We start from the raw sequence: 13,899 nt of genomic DNA on the forward strand, positions 1-13,899 counted from the left end.
AACTTCTTACTTTCATGTGGAAAAGTCAACAGTCAGAGCTCTGCTTCAACAGAGTTCAGATTGAATCATCTATTATCTCTGACTTTTCCAGCAAAGTCATGACACCACCATGATTCCACCCAATCCAAAGTTAATGGAAAACACATCACTCAATAAGAGGCCCAGATATTACACTGCAGTGTTTGAGTGGTGATTACCTCCTCAGAAAAATCATAGGGCTGCCTCAGAGAGACAATTCAGCCGATGAGACAAACATCCCAATTAGGATCTGAATTGGTCGTCCCCATCATCAGCCATGGTACGATACTTTGTGACACTCATCTAGAGTATCTTTTTTTAAAGCATGAGTTGTGTGTATTTGTGTTTGGGAGCCGTATCTCCTCTCCTGTGCTGAATCATTAGACGTGTCAGGCTGGTTTATGTGCGGCTCTGATGAGCAGTGCGGCGGTGACGGCCTGTCTGTAATCTGGCTGATGGAGCGGTGATGGATCATTCCAGCTGCTCTCTCGCCACCTCGACATGCTGTAAATGACTTCATTGGAGACTTGTAATGACTTGTGATGCCTGCTGCTTTGGTCATCAGGCTCATTTTTTGCTTGGTTTCTGCTTGTCTCTCCATTTTTATGTCTTGATCTGTAAAAATTGTGTTGCCTTTCCCTGACGCATATTGCCAGTGTTTGGGTGTAAACTCAGATATTCCTCTCTTTCTCAAGCTTGTCATTTCTTTTAACATTTGCATTTCCCCTACCATTCAAACTAAATATCCTTGTATTATTTTTCTTGTTTACATGAATGTGTTTAATTTCTGAGTCCTGGTTTACTGCTCATTCCCTCTGACTCCATGACTGAGCAAACTCACATGCTCACTGACCAGACCAGAGATGACCAGAGAGCCCCACCCCCTTTTCCCTGTGCCAAAGCTTGGGTCTAATGTTTGCTAGGATGCTTTGACTCAGTGTCATGAGAGAGTTCTCCAATGCAACTGATTTATCCTGTTAAGTTGTGTATGAACCGATGTGCTGCTTGTTTTACGTCTGAGATATTTAAACGAGTGCTGGATTTCGGCACAAGATTGCAGCAATTGCGCACAATTTATTAAATTCTCGCAACAAGTCTGACACTTGTAATGCAGGAAAATCCTGCAATCCCCCATATATCATGCTGCAAATGGACAATCCAGTAGGAAACGTGGGTAAAATCAGCGGCAGTGGGCTCATGTCTGCACCAAAACCTTCTTGATGTTCTCACCACAACAGGGAGAAATATGCACGGCCCCTCAAAGGTGTGTGGGGGCAGGTGAGCCGTGAATGTCTGAGGGGATCAGTTCCAATACAGACTATGACCGAGCAGCCCATCCGCGGGTCACCTGACGATCATTTTATCGTTTTAAAATTCATTCATCTGGGATCAATGAACTGGTGGACAACCAACCCCTGTTGTCTTTTTATTCCTCGTGTGCATGTTTCTCATAGCGCCTGACGCTGTAGGCGATATTTATGATTGTTAGTTATGCTCATAAATAAACCTCATCCACATGCAGATTATGACAGAACCTCTTCAAACTTTATAGACGTGGGAGTATTGAAAAAAGATCACACAGCCATAGAGACAACAGGAGGAGACGGAGACATGCAATGTATGTGGATAATAATAGTGAAGAGAGAGAAAATGAGTAGATAAAGTCATTGGAGGACAATCAATCATCATTAAGAACATTTACCAAAATACATAATCGTACCTATTACAAATATGTGATATGTCACAATAAACGGTTTCCTAAATAATATTTTTGGTTATTTATCATACACTGTAGAAAGAATTGGACAAACCCTGTCTGACGTCGGTCGTCTGCTTACTATAGGTGGACTCAAACGGCTCTTGAAGCCAATTTGTGGAGGCTTCCATAATGAAATCGCGGTCTCAACCGAACTTTGGATCAACCTAACAGCCCGCCCATCAAGCGTGACTTCCTGTCAGCCTGCTACCTAGCATTCCAGTTGACAGAAACAGAGCCTCTGCCTGCCAAGCTATCTGTCAATCAAATGAGACTCGCCAATCAGCTTTCATCCTAAATATAATCCAAACGATCGTGGTACAAAAAAATTCACCCCCGTACAGTGGGAGCACAATAAGACACTAGCTAATGAGACACATTTGGTGTTTTCAACCAGGCTGTTAACCGTTTTATTTCTAGTGTCAAAAGCGGCTGTTTAACATGTGTCCAGACGGGACTACCGGTGTTCCTGCAGCCAGCCTCAAGTGGACACTCGTGGTGTAGCAATTTTTTGCACTTCCGCATTGGCATCATTTTTGAGGACCGGAGGTTGCCGCTTGTTATTTATTTGTTAAATCTTTCAGATGTCAGACTCATTTGCATGTGGGGAGACCTTTTTGACAGCATAGGTAAACTTTACACTTAATATTGGCCTGATACAGTCCTAAAGTTACTGCTGATGTGGCAGGAAGGCAAAAAAGTTCATTTCCAACTCTGTCATTCATATATACATGCATAAATAAATAATTATAGATAGATAGATAGATAGAATGTGTTTGTGTCGGTGTCCTGCTGCCCCCCCAGCTAAAGCTGTAAACCTAGGGGAAACACTGATTTGCATTTGCTTTTTTTCCACTTCCTTCTCCTTCTGTGCCATTTTCCCTGAATTTATCTTGACCTCGTCTGTTTCGTTCTTTTCATATCCCTGACTTGTCCTCTTATTCCTCCTGCTTGTCTTTTCTTTTCACATTTGTTTTGGCCTTTGTGTTGCTCCTTGCCATTTCCTTTTACTTTATGTTCTCCCGTCTGTTTTCCTCTTTCTGTTTTCTGTTTACAGTCGTCTCCATCTACCACACTTCATTGCTTATTTGTTTCTTCCTCTTCCTCACCCTCTGTTCTCATCCCATCTGTCTGCCTCTCCCTTATCGTTCTCATTTCCCTCCCTCTGACTCCTCCATGTCCCTCTCGCCATTTTTCACTCTCGTTCCATCACCTCAATCCATTTCTCTGCCTTATTATTGATCCACCCGTCCATCTGTTCATCTGTTCATCCATATAACGCTTTATCACTTTGTCCTTCCAGTGTGACCCGGGAGAAGCCACCAAGTTGCTGTACGACCTTCTGTACACCGAGCCCATCAAGATCGTCCTGATGCCTGGCTGCAGCGGCGTCTCCACAATCGTGGCCGAAGCTGCTCGCATGTGGAATCTCATAGTGGTGGGTGTTTTTTTTTTACTGTTCAAAAACAAGTACACACTTCGAGGACATTTATTTCCAAATTTTTGACCTCAGAGGTCTTCTAATTGTTCTCAGCAGCCATATTTTTACATTTTCACAGCAGCAATTTGCATCTCAATTTTTTCCTCTTGTGTATGTTAATGCAGTAGGTGAAATATTAACAACAGCTTTTAATATAATGCACTTTAGTACCCACCAACACTCTACAACTTTAATGATAAATAAAGTAGAATTATCACCTTTATAAACCATGTCAACAAAACTGAAAAAGTTAAAATTTTGTAAAAGTTGAATTTAGTAGTGCTGTTAAAAATAATCTTTGACACGGTGTATCTTGAAGTGGACATAGTCAGTCCTGAACCAAAGACAGCGTGTTATCAATGCAAATGGACACTGCTTATGTATTTCCCTCTGCAGCTGGACCTTCCGTTAATACTTAAATAATGACCTGTTACTCTTCTAAACGGGCTTACAGAGCACTTTAATGGTAGTCTGTTTCCTGTCTTTGCGGTACCACTAGTCGCTAATCCACCATTCAACTGTTGTGTTAAGACTATGCTAGCACGTCAACCTGGAATTACTCAAGAGTCAAGGGGGGGTCTGGCTGCAGACTGTAGCTCTCAGACGCCCCGTCTTGCAAGCGTTACAATGAGACGCCTCCTCTGTCAGAATGGAAATACTCACTAAAACTTTAAAAAACAAAATCAGATTTAACTTTAGGTTAGGGTAAATTTAAGGCAAGGGTTAGGATACAAAAGGTAACAGTTAAAACTTGACCTACAAAACTTGATTGCAAATGGTTTAATAAAGCAGAGTAAACAGTCTACTAACAAGACTAAAGCCCCCGAAAACAGTTCAATGTAGCAAGCTTATATAGCTCTATTAGCTTTGTAAGCTATGTAGATGTAGATGACATAGCTATTTAGCTTACATAGCCTAAGCTGAACTCACAAAATTCTTGGATATCTTTAGAAACATAGTTAAGAAACTAATATTAGCCATTTAGCTAACATAGCTTACATAGCTAAAGCTGAACTCAGAAAACTCTTGGATATCTGTACAAATGAAGCTAAGAAACTAATGTTAGCTATGTGGCTAACGTAGCTAAAGCTGGACTCACGAAACACTTGGATATCTTTTTAAACAGAGCTAAGAAACTGATGTTAGCTACGTAGCTAAGATAGTTAAAGCTGAACTCATGCAACTCTTGAAACGACGCTAAAAAGTAATATCAGCTATGTATACATAGCTAAAGTTGAACTCACAAATTTCTTGGATATCTGTACAAATGAAGCTAAGAAACTTATGTTTGCTGCATAGCTGCATAATCTATGCAGCTTACATAGCTGAGTTTGCTAAAGCTCACTTAGTTTAAGTCAACGTTGTTAGATTGGCTCATGTAATAACAGTAACTATAACTACGTACTTAGTGTAGCTTTATTAGCTTTAGCTAAAGTTAACAAAGCTTCAGTGGGTCACCTTTTGCATTTCTACTTATTAAGTGGTTACATACCCACAGGTTAGACCTTTGACCTTTTTCTCTGTTTTTATCTATGAAATGTTTTTTAGTCTATAATGTTTGCAATGTGGTTATTTCATGAATATGATGACCACATTTTATTTATGAACAGAGTTGTAAATGAAAAAAAAATTCTAAAACTGGAAATATGTTTTACCTTCACTGCTGTTCTGACAGTGTCTCACATTAACGCAGTAATTTCAGATACTACTACTACTACTAGATGAAACACACATCTATTGTACAAATGTTCAATCTGATGGATTTACCAGAATTCTGACTCAGTCAACAAACAACATGCAGACAACGTTCCCTTGTAATGATGAAGGAGCTACCTGCCACATTTTTAAGGCCAGATTTTTAATCCTAACAGGGTGATATAATATGTGTGAGAGTGATGGATGGAAACATAAGAGGTTATAAAGATGTTTAATTTCAGTAAATTGCATTAAATGTGAAAAAGGTTTTAGAAAACAACTTAAAGTAAAAGGGAATACCCCAAGTGAAGATATAATTATACAATCATATACTTAGCCTGTTTCTATTTTTCAAACAGTTATTTTTCATGCCAACCTTTTAACTTGAAGAGTGTTTATATTTCTTGTTGATGTAACTTAATATCGTTTACTTATGCTGTAATAAAAATATAATTACTTAAAAGAAATTTACTTTGACATTAGGAGTTAATATTATCGGAATGCTTGCCTACATTAAGAAAAAGCAGCGCTGTGCTGTTACATGATTCACTGGATGAGTCCTGATGCATCGTGACATTGAATCGAATCAAGTCATTGATTGAAATTGAATTGAATCATGAGACCAGTTGAGATGCGCAGCTCTACTGATTGGGGTATCTTCCTTTTGAGAGTCCTTACTCAGTCAAACCTGAACAAAGAGACATGCTGACTTTTGTAGATTCAGGATATCTTACATCTACAAAGGATGGCATTTGATTTAAATCCTGATATCCAAAAAAAAAAAAAAAAAAAAAAAAAAGGCCTCTAAGCATATTTGTATTAGCTCTGAATGCCACAGTTTGGACATCAGGGTTCAGCACATGCAGTCACACAATGAATACGTGTGTGGAGAAAAAGGCAGTCACACACAGCAGAATCAACATCCCAATCCAGAGTTTAGTAATGATTGTAAACAATGAACAAAAAAGACGAAACAGACACAACAAAATACAAGAAGAATAGCAGTAATACTGCAGGATGACACAGCGGAGCTGGAAGACCTGCCTGCCTTTTAATCAGTTGTGTAAAGAATTTTTGGGGTTCTCAGCACAGGATGTCATGGGAAGAGTCGAATATGCTAATGAATATTAAACGGCATCACACAGATGTGCCAATCACTGGAGCTATACAAAAGAAAACAGGTGTCCAACAGCTTCTCCTGCTGTTTTTGCAAAGCCTCTGGATTTAACAGCAGAGAGGGTCAAAGACATTACACAGGCTATTACATTTTTAAGGCCATGCCTGCTTATGCAGCAGTGGAGGACCTTGGCTTCAAGTGTTTATTTAAAGTGCTCAAGCTCTGTAACAATGTACTATCTTGTGCAAACATACAGAAGGCTTTACTGGTGTATATGATTAGTGATCATGAATGAATAATCACTGCAGCCGCTGTTCACTGAAAACTAGGTGACCACAGACTTCATAAATTATAAATATGATCCTTTGCTCAGAAAGGCACTTGAGCTAGTTTCCGTCAGGTGGTCCTGTTTGATTGAGTACAGTTTGTTATGGTTCGGTGCGCTAAACCCCCAAATAGTTTGCATTTCCACAGACACCGTACCCTCACTTGGTGGGTGGGCTGTTGAGCTTATGCATGTGATGTCACATGCAGCGTGAGTCTGCCAATCCAGCTGCTGAGTAGAAAGGATGAGTGACAGAAATCAGTAGGTAATAAGCAGTTAACAGCTTTATTTCAGCTGAAAACTGCTGTTTTTCTTTTTATAACTACATCTGATGGAATACTAACCTGGCACGCCAACCACACATAGACAGCGATTGGGAAAAGGCAGAGCATTTGAAAAGAAGTTGGAGGGTAATTGGATGAACGTTTGGTCTGTCACATCTTTACGGACCAATCAGAGCAACAAAACACGTGACGTCATAGCCCCAAACCGGGTTGTGCCCCTACCGACGAGTAAACTCCATAGAGAACTGCATATCTCTTGTTGCTGCATGCTTACATCATGACTCTGCCGCGCCCAAAAGTACTGCCCCTCGATGCTGATTGGTCTTGTCCCTTTCTAGTCGGCCCAAACGGTTCAGACGGGAACTTTGCAAGATGGATTCGCCAGTGAAAAACATGGAACCGGGTGGATCCATCTGCTTTGCAAGGTTAAGGGAATACTACGTGTACAGAAACATTTTGAGTCCTAATGGTACGTTAAAGGTTGCTTATTTTACCCCTTTAAGACAAGTTTATATTGGTGTCAGACATCCCCAAAAACATGCCTATGGAGTTTGTTGCTGAAAATACACTCCAGTATTGGATTTTTGCATGTCTAAAACACCTCTCTGTTTCAGCCCTGCTCAGAACAAGCTGTTTCTGTGTCTGTGGCTTTGAATGTTAATGAGCTGTCTGACTCCGCCCCTCTTGGGAAATGGATGCGGCTCTCCAGATCCTCTCGGCTGCCAGCTGAGAACATGGGGGCGGTGCTAACTCCCCACATGACATCATGAGGGGAAAATCTGAGAATGGCTTGTTTCAGCACACATTTTCTGAAAGGTGGAGAAAGAGAGCAACACAAGCATTAGTCAGTAATGAATATAATCTGAACCCAACTCTATACTTCTTCCTCTTAGAGGAAAATTAAGACCTTAAATTTCAATAAGTCAGCCATACGGCAAAATAATATCAAAGGTGACAAGGTATCTAATGACACCAGATTGTTTTATAGCTGTATTAATAGTCCCACGATAACGTAGCATTTGTACATTTATGTAATTTCTATTTGGTCAAACACTGACATTTCCATAAACACTTTATGAAGTGAACATATCTAACCCTTAAACAGTTTATACCTGACAATATATGAGTTAAGAGTACAGTGACAGTTCGTCACAAACTAAAGGTTTATCTGGTGTTACCATCAAACTGGATTAAGTAAGAAATCTGGGGTGTAATGATCTTGTTTTAAAATAGGCTGTAGCCAGAAGTTTTACAAAGACTTTCAAAAATCACAGAGTTATCTTTTCACAGGTTTGTGGCCACATATCAACATCCACAGTCAAGGAAAAAGAGTAGATCTCTGTCGAGCCTAAATATGCCTAATTGAAGCAGATACAAGTCTGTTTTTCTCTCGTTTTCACTCCTCACAGGGCAGACAGCTGTGGTTTGCAGCCTGGCTGAGCGATGGTGTTGCAAGCTGAAAGTGACGTCAGTGCAAGCTAGAGATGGGAATCGAGAACTGATTCCAGTTGCGAACTGGTTCCAATTGATTAAATCCATCAACATCAATAATGGTTCATCTTAACAATTCCCTTATCAATGCCTTACTTCCCAAGCTTTGAAAAACACGGTGTGCAAGAAGAGAAAGGTCAAAGAAGTAAACATGGCAGACAGTCAGAAAAACAGACTAAAATCAGACAGTGATCTCATAGAAAGCATGCATCTTTTTGCATAAGAACTATTCATTTTGTACATGATTTTTTATACATATAAATACAGATTTACATAAGGTGCTTAACAAATTTATTAGACCACCACCCAAAGTAAGGTTTATGCCACAGCTGCCCTAAATTAACAGCATTGGTAATTACCAAAATCTTTTTTATGTTTCTGCAATGGCAGTGGTACACCAATATGTAGAAGCTCTTTAACCCAAAAGATATTTTTAATGCTAAAATATAATTATTCTTGTTATCCATGAATTTTCAAATGTACTGATTTACAAAAAATTGAAAAAAATGGTAAAACACATTAATATTTCTTGATTAATATGTCAAATTATAGTTATTTACTTGCATTCCTGAACAGAAAAATGAGTTTTAGTGGTTGAATGTTATGCTTGATTAATTTCTGACTTCTCAGAGAAGCCCAGTGAGCCGGCTCAAATTTGGGTATTAAGGTGAATTCAGTTTGAAATTCCTCATTCCTGTTCAAAATGGTAAAACGTGGAGAGCTCACTGAAAAATGAAAGAGTCCGCATTAAAGCACTTCATGATGCTGGATGGTCTCTGAGACAAATAGGGAAAGACATAAAGTGTTCTCACAGTGAGGTCAAGTATGCTTTGGAGTCAACTGCCGAGACTGGTACTTAAAAAATGCGCCAAGGAAGAGGCAGGAAACCAAAGTTAACTGAAGGAGATATCAGACACCTCAAGATTTGAAGTACTAGAGACAGAAGGAAGACCACTGCTGATCTTCAGGCAGAGATGAATGCTTCTTGAAAAGCTGGAGAACGTTTTGATGCCAGATGCATTGCACCCACAGTGAAACACGGTGGAGATTCCATTATGGTATGGGGTTCCATTTGTGGATACGGCGTGGGCAAGTAAGTGAAAATCGATGGTATCATGAACAAGAATGTCTACCACAACATCTAGTGCATCATGGAATCCTTTCTGGACTGAATCTGATTGGTAGTGTATCAAGTAGATAAAAACAATGGCAGCAAGAATGCAAGCTGTTATCAAGGCCAGAGGAGGCCATACAAAATATGACGTTTTTTGGTTATTTTGAGTGAAAAAAGACTATTTAGTTGTTTCAGTTTGTCATTTGCCAAATAAATAACAATAACATTTTTAGTTTTAAACAAGTTTTTGAAAGATTTCTATAATATTTATGTTTTCTCGTTTTTATGACAGGTGGTCTAATAAATTTGTTAAGCACTGTACATCTAGGATCGAGAGACTAGTTTTATATTTATTTCAAAGTTTTATCTTATTGTGAACCATTTCCTTTTGTTGGCCTCTTATGTGTCTAACCTTTGATACACCACAAGTTGTACCAATTTTTGTAGGAAGTCCTAAATGACACAAGATTGCACCAATTATATCTTCCACTACTGTCCTTTCAAAATGGATAGATAAAGATAGAATTATTCAGCCAGGACTTTATGTTGCATTTGCCCTGTAGAACTAAACCCTTACAAACTAAGTTACTAGCCAACTGTGACCTCTAAAAATCTACCCTTAACCCTTATCCTACAGCCTGCTTAGAAGTCAAAGAAACAATGCTTTTATTCCATAAGAAGTTGCTGTGGAATTGCTGTATTGTTATCTTAATTGAGTTGTAACCAAATAATTATGTTTAAATTATATCACTCAGCTCCTTAAGAGTCTGGCATGTTGTTTGGCATGCAATGAATCTCAAGATCTGTTGTGATACACCGGGTAGATCCTTCATTGTCTGGGGGAAAGAAAGATGCATTTGTTGCATTTGAAGGAGTCTCTGAAATGGGACAGCCTTTGAAACGTAACTGTGACACAATCAGTCTTCAGCTGTGCCCTCCAAAGGATGCAGCCCCTAAAATAGGACAAAAAATGCACAATCATAAATATATTTCCCTCTTGAAGTATTCACTTAGTTTTGCTTTTACGTGTTCAGGCTCTGAAATATCTCTCCCAAAAGGTTTTCAAAGGGAGTTTGTTTGTAAGATTTACAGCCTTGAGAAATAACATGTAGAAATTCAACACAAACACTTCTTCACAGATTCCCTGTTCCTCTTCAAAACCTAGTGAGCACGCTGTAAACAGATTTCATAGTGACTGTTGCTTCAGTGGAAACATCTTCAATGAAATCTCTTCACAGCAAGGTCACCTCTGCAGTAAAGGTGGAGGCAGAAATCTTTAAAACTGAAGGTTATCCACTTTACTGGGGTAAGAAGTTGTTCTCTATTTTTTTATTTGTTTAAAATGATCTTTCAGACCTAATAAAGTGGGCTGCCCATTTACCACAGGTGTAAAGGTTTGCACCCAGGTTTCTTCTGTTTACTTAAGAGAGTGCCGGTGAAAAATACTGAACATCAAACTGACCCAAATGGTCAGATTATCACCTTGCATGGCTATTACTGTGGAGGAATTTAAGATTGGCGTTTTCTAGAGTGGAGTTTTTGGTTCTCTGTGAACAGAGTCTGTCAGTGTGTTGTGTGCTGTGTTGGGCATCTCATTGCACACCACACACTATGAGAATAAAATGGTTAAATCTGCCATTATGTGTCACCATGTGTGGAGTCTCCTGCATTAAAACAAATGGTTAGGTTTTAAAAATCCTTTAGTATGTGCCCAGCTTAAGCAGGCATGATAAACAATTTCTTAATTAACACTACAGTTTTCCACTTCAGGCTTTGCAAGGGTTATTTTCACTGTTTGAGAGTTGAAACAAAAGACCTGTTTCCTCCACATTATTCATGAAACATGACAAAGCATATGAGTGTCAAACTCAACTGTGGACAACAGACAGCTCTAGAAATATGTAGCCAAAATTTCTCAATTGCCCCCTAGTGGCTGGCTGAAGTATAGGTGATAGCTCACAGGCTGTGAATTATGTGCATTCGGAAAGAAAATAAGAAGATTTTAATACAGCTCAACAGCATGGTTCCAGAAGAAAAACTTCCAATAATTTTCTCCAAAGTGGATTTTATTATTCGCCATATTATCAGAAATATTCGAGTTAGACCTACCATGAGTTATGTGATTGTGAAACTACGATATAAGCTCCTGTAGAGGACAAAAGTTTGTAAGTTATCAACCGCTAGTTTATTCTGAGGATGTCCCTATTTGGTCAAACACCCATTTCAGTTGTGTTTAACCCTTTACCTACGGAGCCAGCGCCGGCGCTGTGTTTTATATGTCTGGAGTATTATTACCATAACTCTGTCAAAGTTTGTCTGATTTGAAAAATTCCAATGGTGTTGGAAAGCTGAGAATTGTGGGCATGCGCACATATATGGTTCATTACGGTACTCGCAACCATATAACATGGGTATTCATAATAATACACCAGAAGTTTGGAGAGAAAGCTACACAGATTCTCAACACTGTAACTCCTCAAAAGTTTGCTCAATTTAAAAAATTCCAATGCTGACAGAGAGCTGAGAATCTGTGCTTTCTGGCAATATATGATGTGTGGTATATATATTACAGTGATGTCAAACAGAACTGCAGCTTTGGCCGAAGACGAGTGAGAAAGGAGAGTGAAGGAAGAGAGTAAAAGGAGAGCGAGCGAGAGTGGTGTTTTGTTTTCAAAAATAGTGTTAGCGTGCGTGTCTGTGTTTTATTACACACATTTATAATGTCGGGAAGACCATCAAAAACGGTAAAACAGCCGCTACGGTTCATAAAGGAGGACAGCAATTTGGAGGATGCATCTTCTGAATTGAGGTAGGCTATGTGAAGAGCATATATAGTTCTCTTTTGCACGTCCAGAGTCCTAGACTCAAAAAATGACTGGTGATTGTTCTAAACATGTATAGGTTCACATTTCAAATGTCCAATCAAAACTTCATGAGCAGCAACAAAATTTCTTCTCATAAAAGCCATGAAAAACAAATCTGTTTTTGATTGTTTTTCTTCTTATAAATTGTTGACAATTCCATATAATGTGCAAAAATCATTGACCAGATGTTGAAAAGTCAAGTTCAAGTACTCCTGGGAAAAGGGACCAAAGCTCTCAGACTTAGGGCATTTCCTGATTATTTTACAGCCATAATCACAAAATAGGTCCAAATCTCCATTTTTAGCCTCAGTAGGTAAAGGGTTAACAGGCTAGTCTAGTGAGGGAATATACGTAGAGAAAAGTCAAATTCATCACAGGGCCATTGTTTTTGCGGGTGTGATGTAAGACCGATATGCTTTGCAGTTTAACTAACATTAGCAGCTAGCTCCTCCAACCTTTTTTCCTCTTTGCATTTTCATTTTGTGCCTTGACATGTGGCCTCTCTTCCCTTTGGTTGAGTAATCATGTGAGTATAACCCTTCGACAGTCTACATACAACTTAACGTCCATTTGTAGTTTAACAAGACTAGGTTAAAACCTAGTATGGCTGACCACAGTTATCTGGGTTTCCTATTAAAATGCCAGACTGAATTGTGTGTTCTGGCAGAGTGATATTATTGGGGTGTGTAATTGTGCTGTCCCTGATGACTGTGGGTTGAAATTTGAAGGACCCTTAAAGTTTGAAACATAAAACCCTGTCAGCAGTAAACAGCTAACCTGACACGCCAGTTACGCTGAATATATTTCACATTCATCTGGGAAAGCGTTTTGGAAGGGCAGGACCTTTTAGAAAATCTTCAGAAGGTGATTAGAGGAGCGTTCTGTCTGTCACATTCATGGTGGGCCAATCAGAGTGACAAACGATGTATTGCGCATGCACTACTCTTGTGCAGGCTACCGCTGCCTTAGATTGTTAATAGCAGAGCTTCTTCTAAAATTGGCTCCAAGACCGCTCAGGAGACGTGCAAAAACAACATCTGTGCCTAGACAAGCTTTTGGTGTGATTCTTTGCACTTGTTTTAAAAAGAAATGTGGTCCAGTTCTGATTAAACCGCTTTTTCTACAGCTACATTTGAGCTAACGGCGACTGCAGCTGCGACCCCTGGATACACCGGAAAACCGTAACCGTGACGATCATAAGCCCATGCTGAAACAGAGCAGGAGAAGAGCAAAAAACACCTTTTCTGTCACAGAAAAGTTCTGGAAGTGCTGCTGTAGCTTACTCAGAGCTAGTCATCATGGGAAATGTCTTTGGAGTATTTGAATGGCAAACTTGACTTCTGGATGCAGAGCAGCTGAAAAAGTGAGCAGGCACTTTTGAGCTCTATTAGCAAAAACTATTCATCATATTTGAAAGTCTGTCCCCACCGTGTCTGTTAAGAAAATAGCTGGCCCTTTCACAGATGTAGTTAATGACCCTTGTTTTCGGGTGTAGCCAGTTTGTGATTGACAGAGTATTGCCAAGGCGACCTCTCAATTAGGGTAGTGATATAACTAAAGGGGACCTTTTCTGCTTCAGTCCCATCCAAATAAGGTCACTTCTGACTACAGCATACCAAGACAGGACTTTGAAATGCCAAATGCTGGGCTTCAAAGCAAAAGTTCAGTTACTAATGAATAAGGCTGTGACAGAACCTACTTCTGCTTCACTTAAACAGCCTTAGATTTAGACCCTTATGTCCAAAGCAGTTTAAA

The 13,899-nt window shown here is 39.4% G+C and overlaps 1 protein-coding gene across 3 annotated transcripts in view; it reads left to right on the forward strand.

The window, feature by feature from the left end:
* Positions 1 to 13,899, forward strand: part of gabbr1a (gamma-aminobutyric acid (GABA) B receptor, 1a) — a 212,514-nt gene that overhangs the window by 85,962 nt on the left and 112,653 nt on the right. For all 3 annotated transcript variants that reach the window (XR_005992204.1, XM_041793190.1, XM_041793189.1), the window contains exon 8: positions 3,078 to 3,212. Coding sequence is in view for 2 of the 3 variants with exons in the window: in XM_041793190.1 (XP_041649124.1) it covers positions 3,078 to 3,212 (135 nt within the window). In the remaining variant the exon portion in view is untranslated. The remainder of the gene's footprint in view (positions 1 to 3,077; positions 3,213 to 13,899) is intronic.

This window comes from Cheilinus undulatus, linkage group 8 (genome assembly GCF_018320785.1).
Source record: "Cheilinus undulatus linkage group 8, ASM1832078v1, whole genome shotgun sequence".
Lineage (NCBI taxonomy): Eukaryota > Metazoa > Chordata > Actinopteri > Labriformes > Labridae > Cheilinus > Cheilinus undulatus.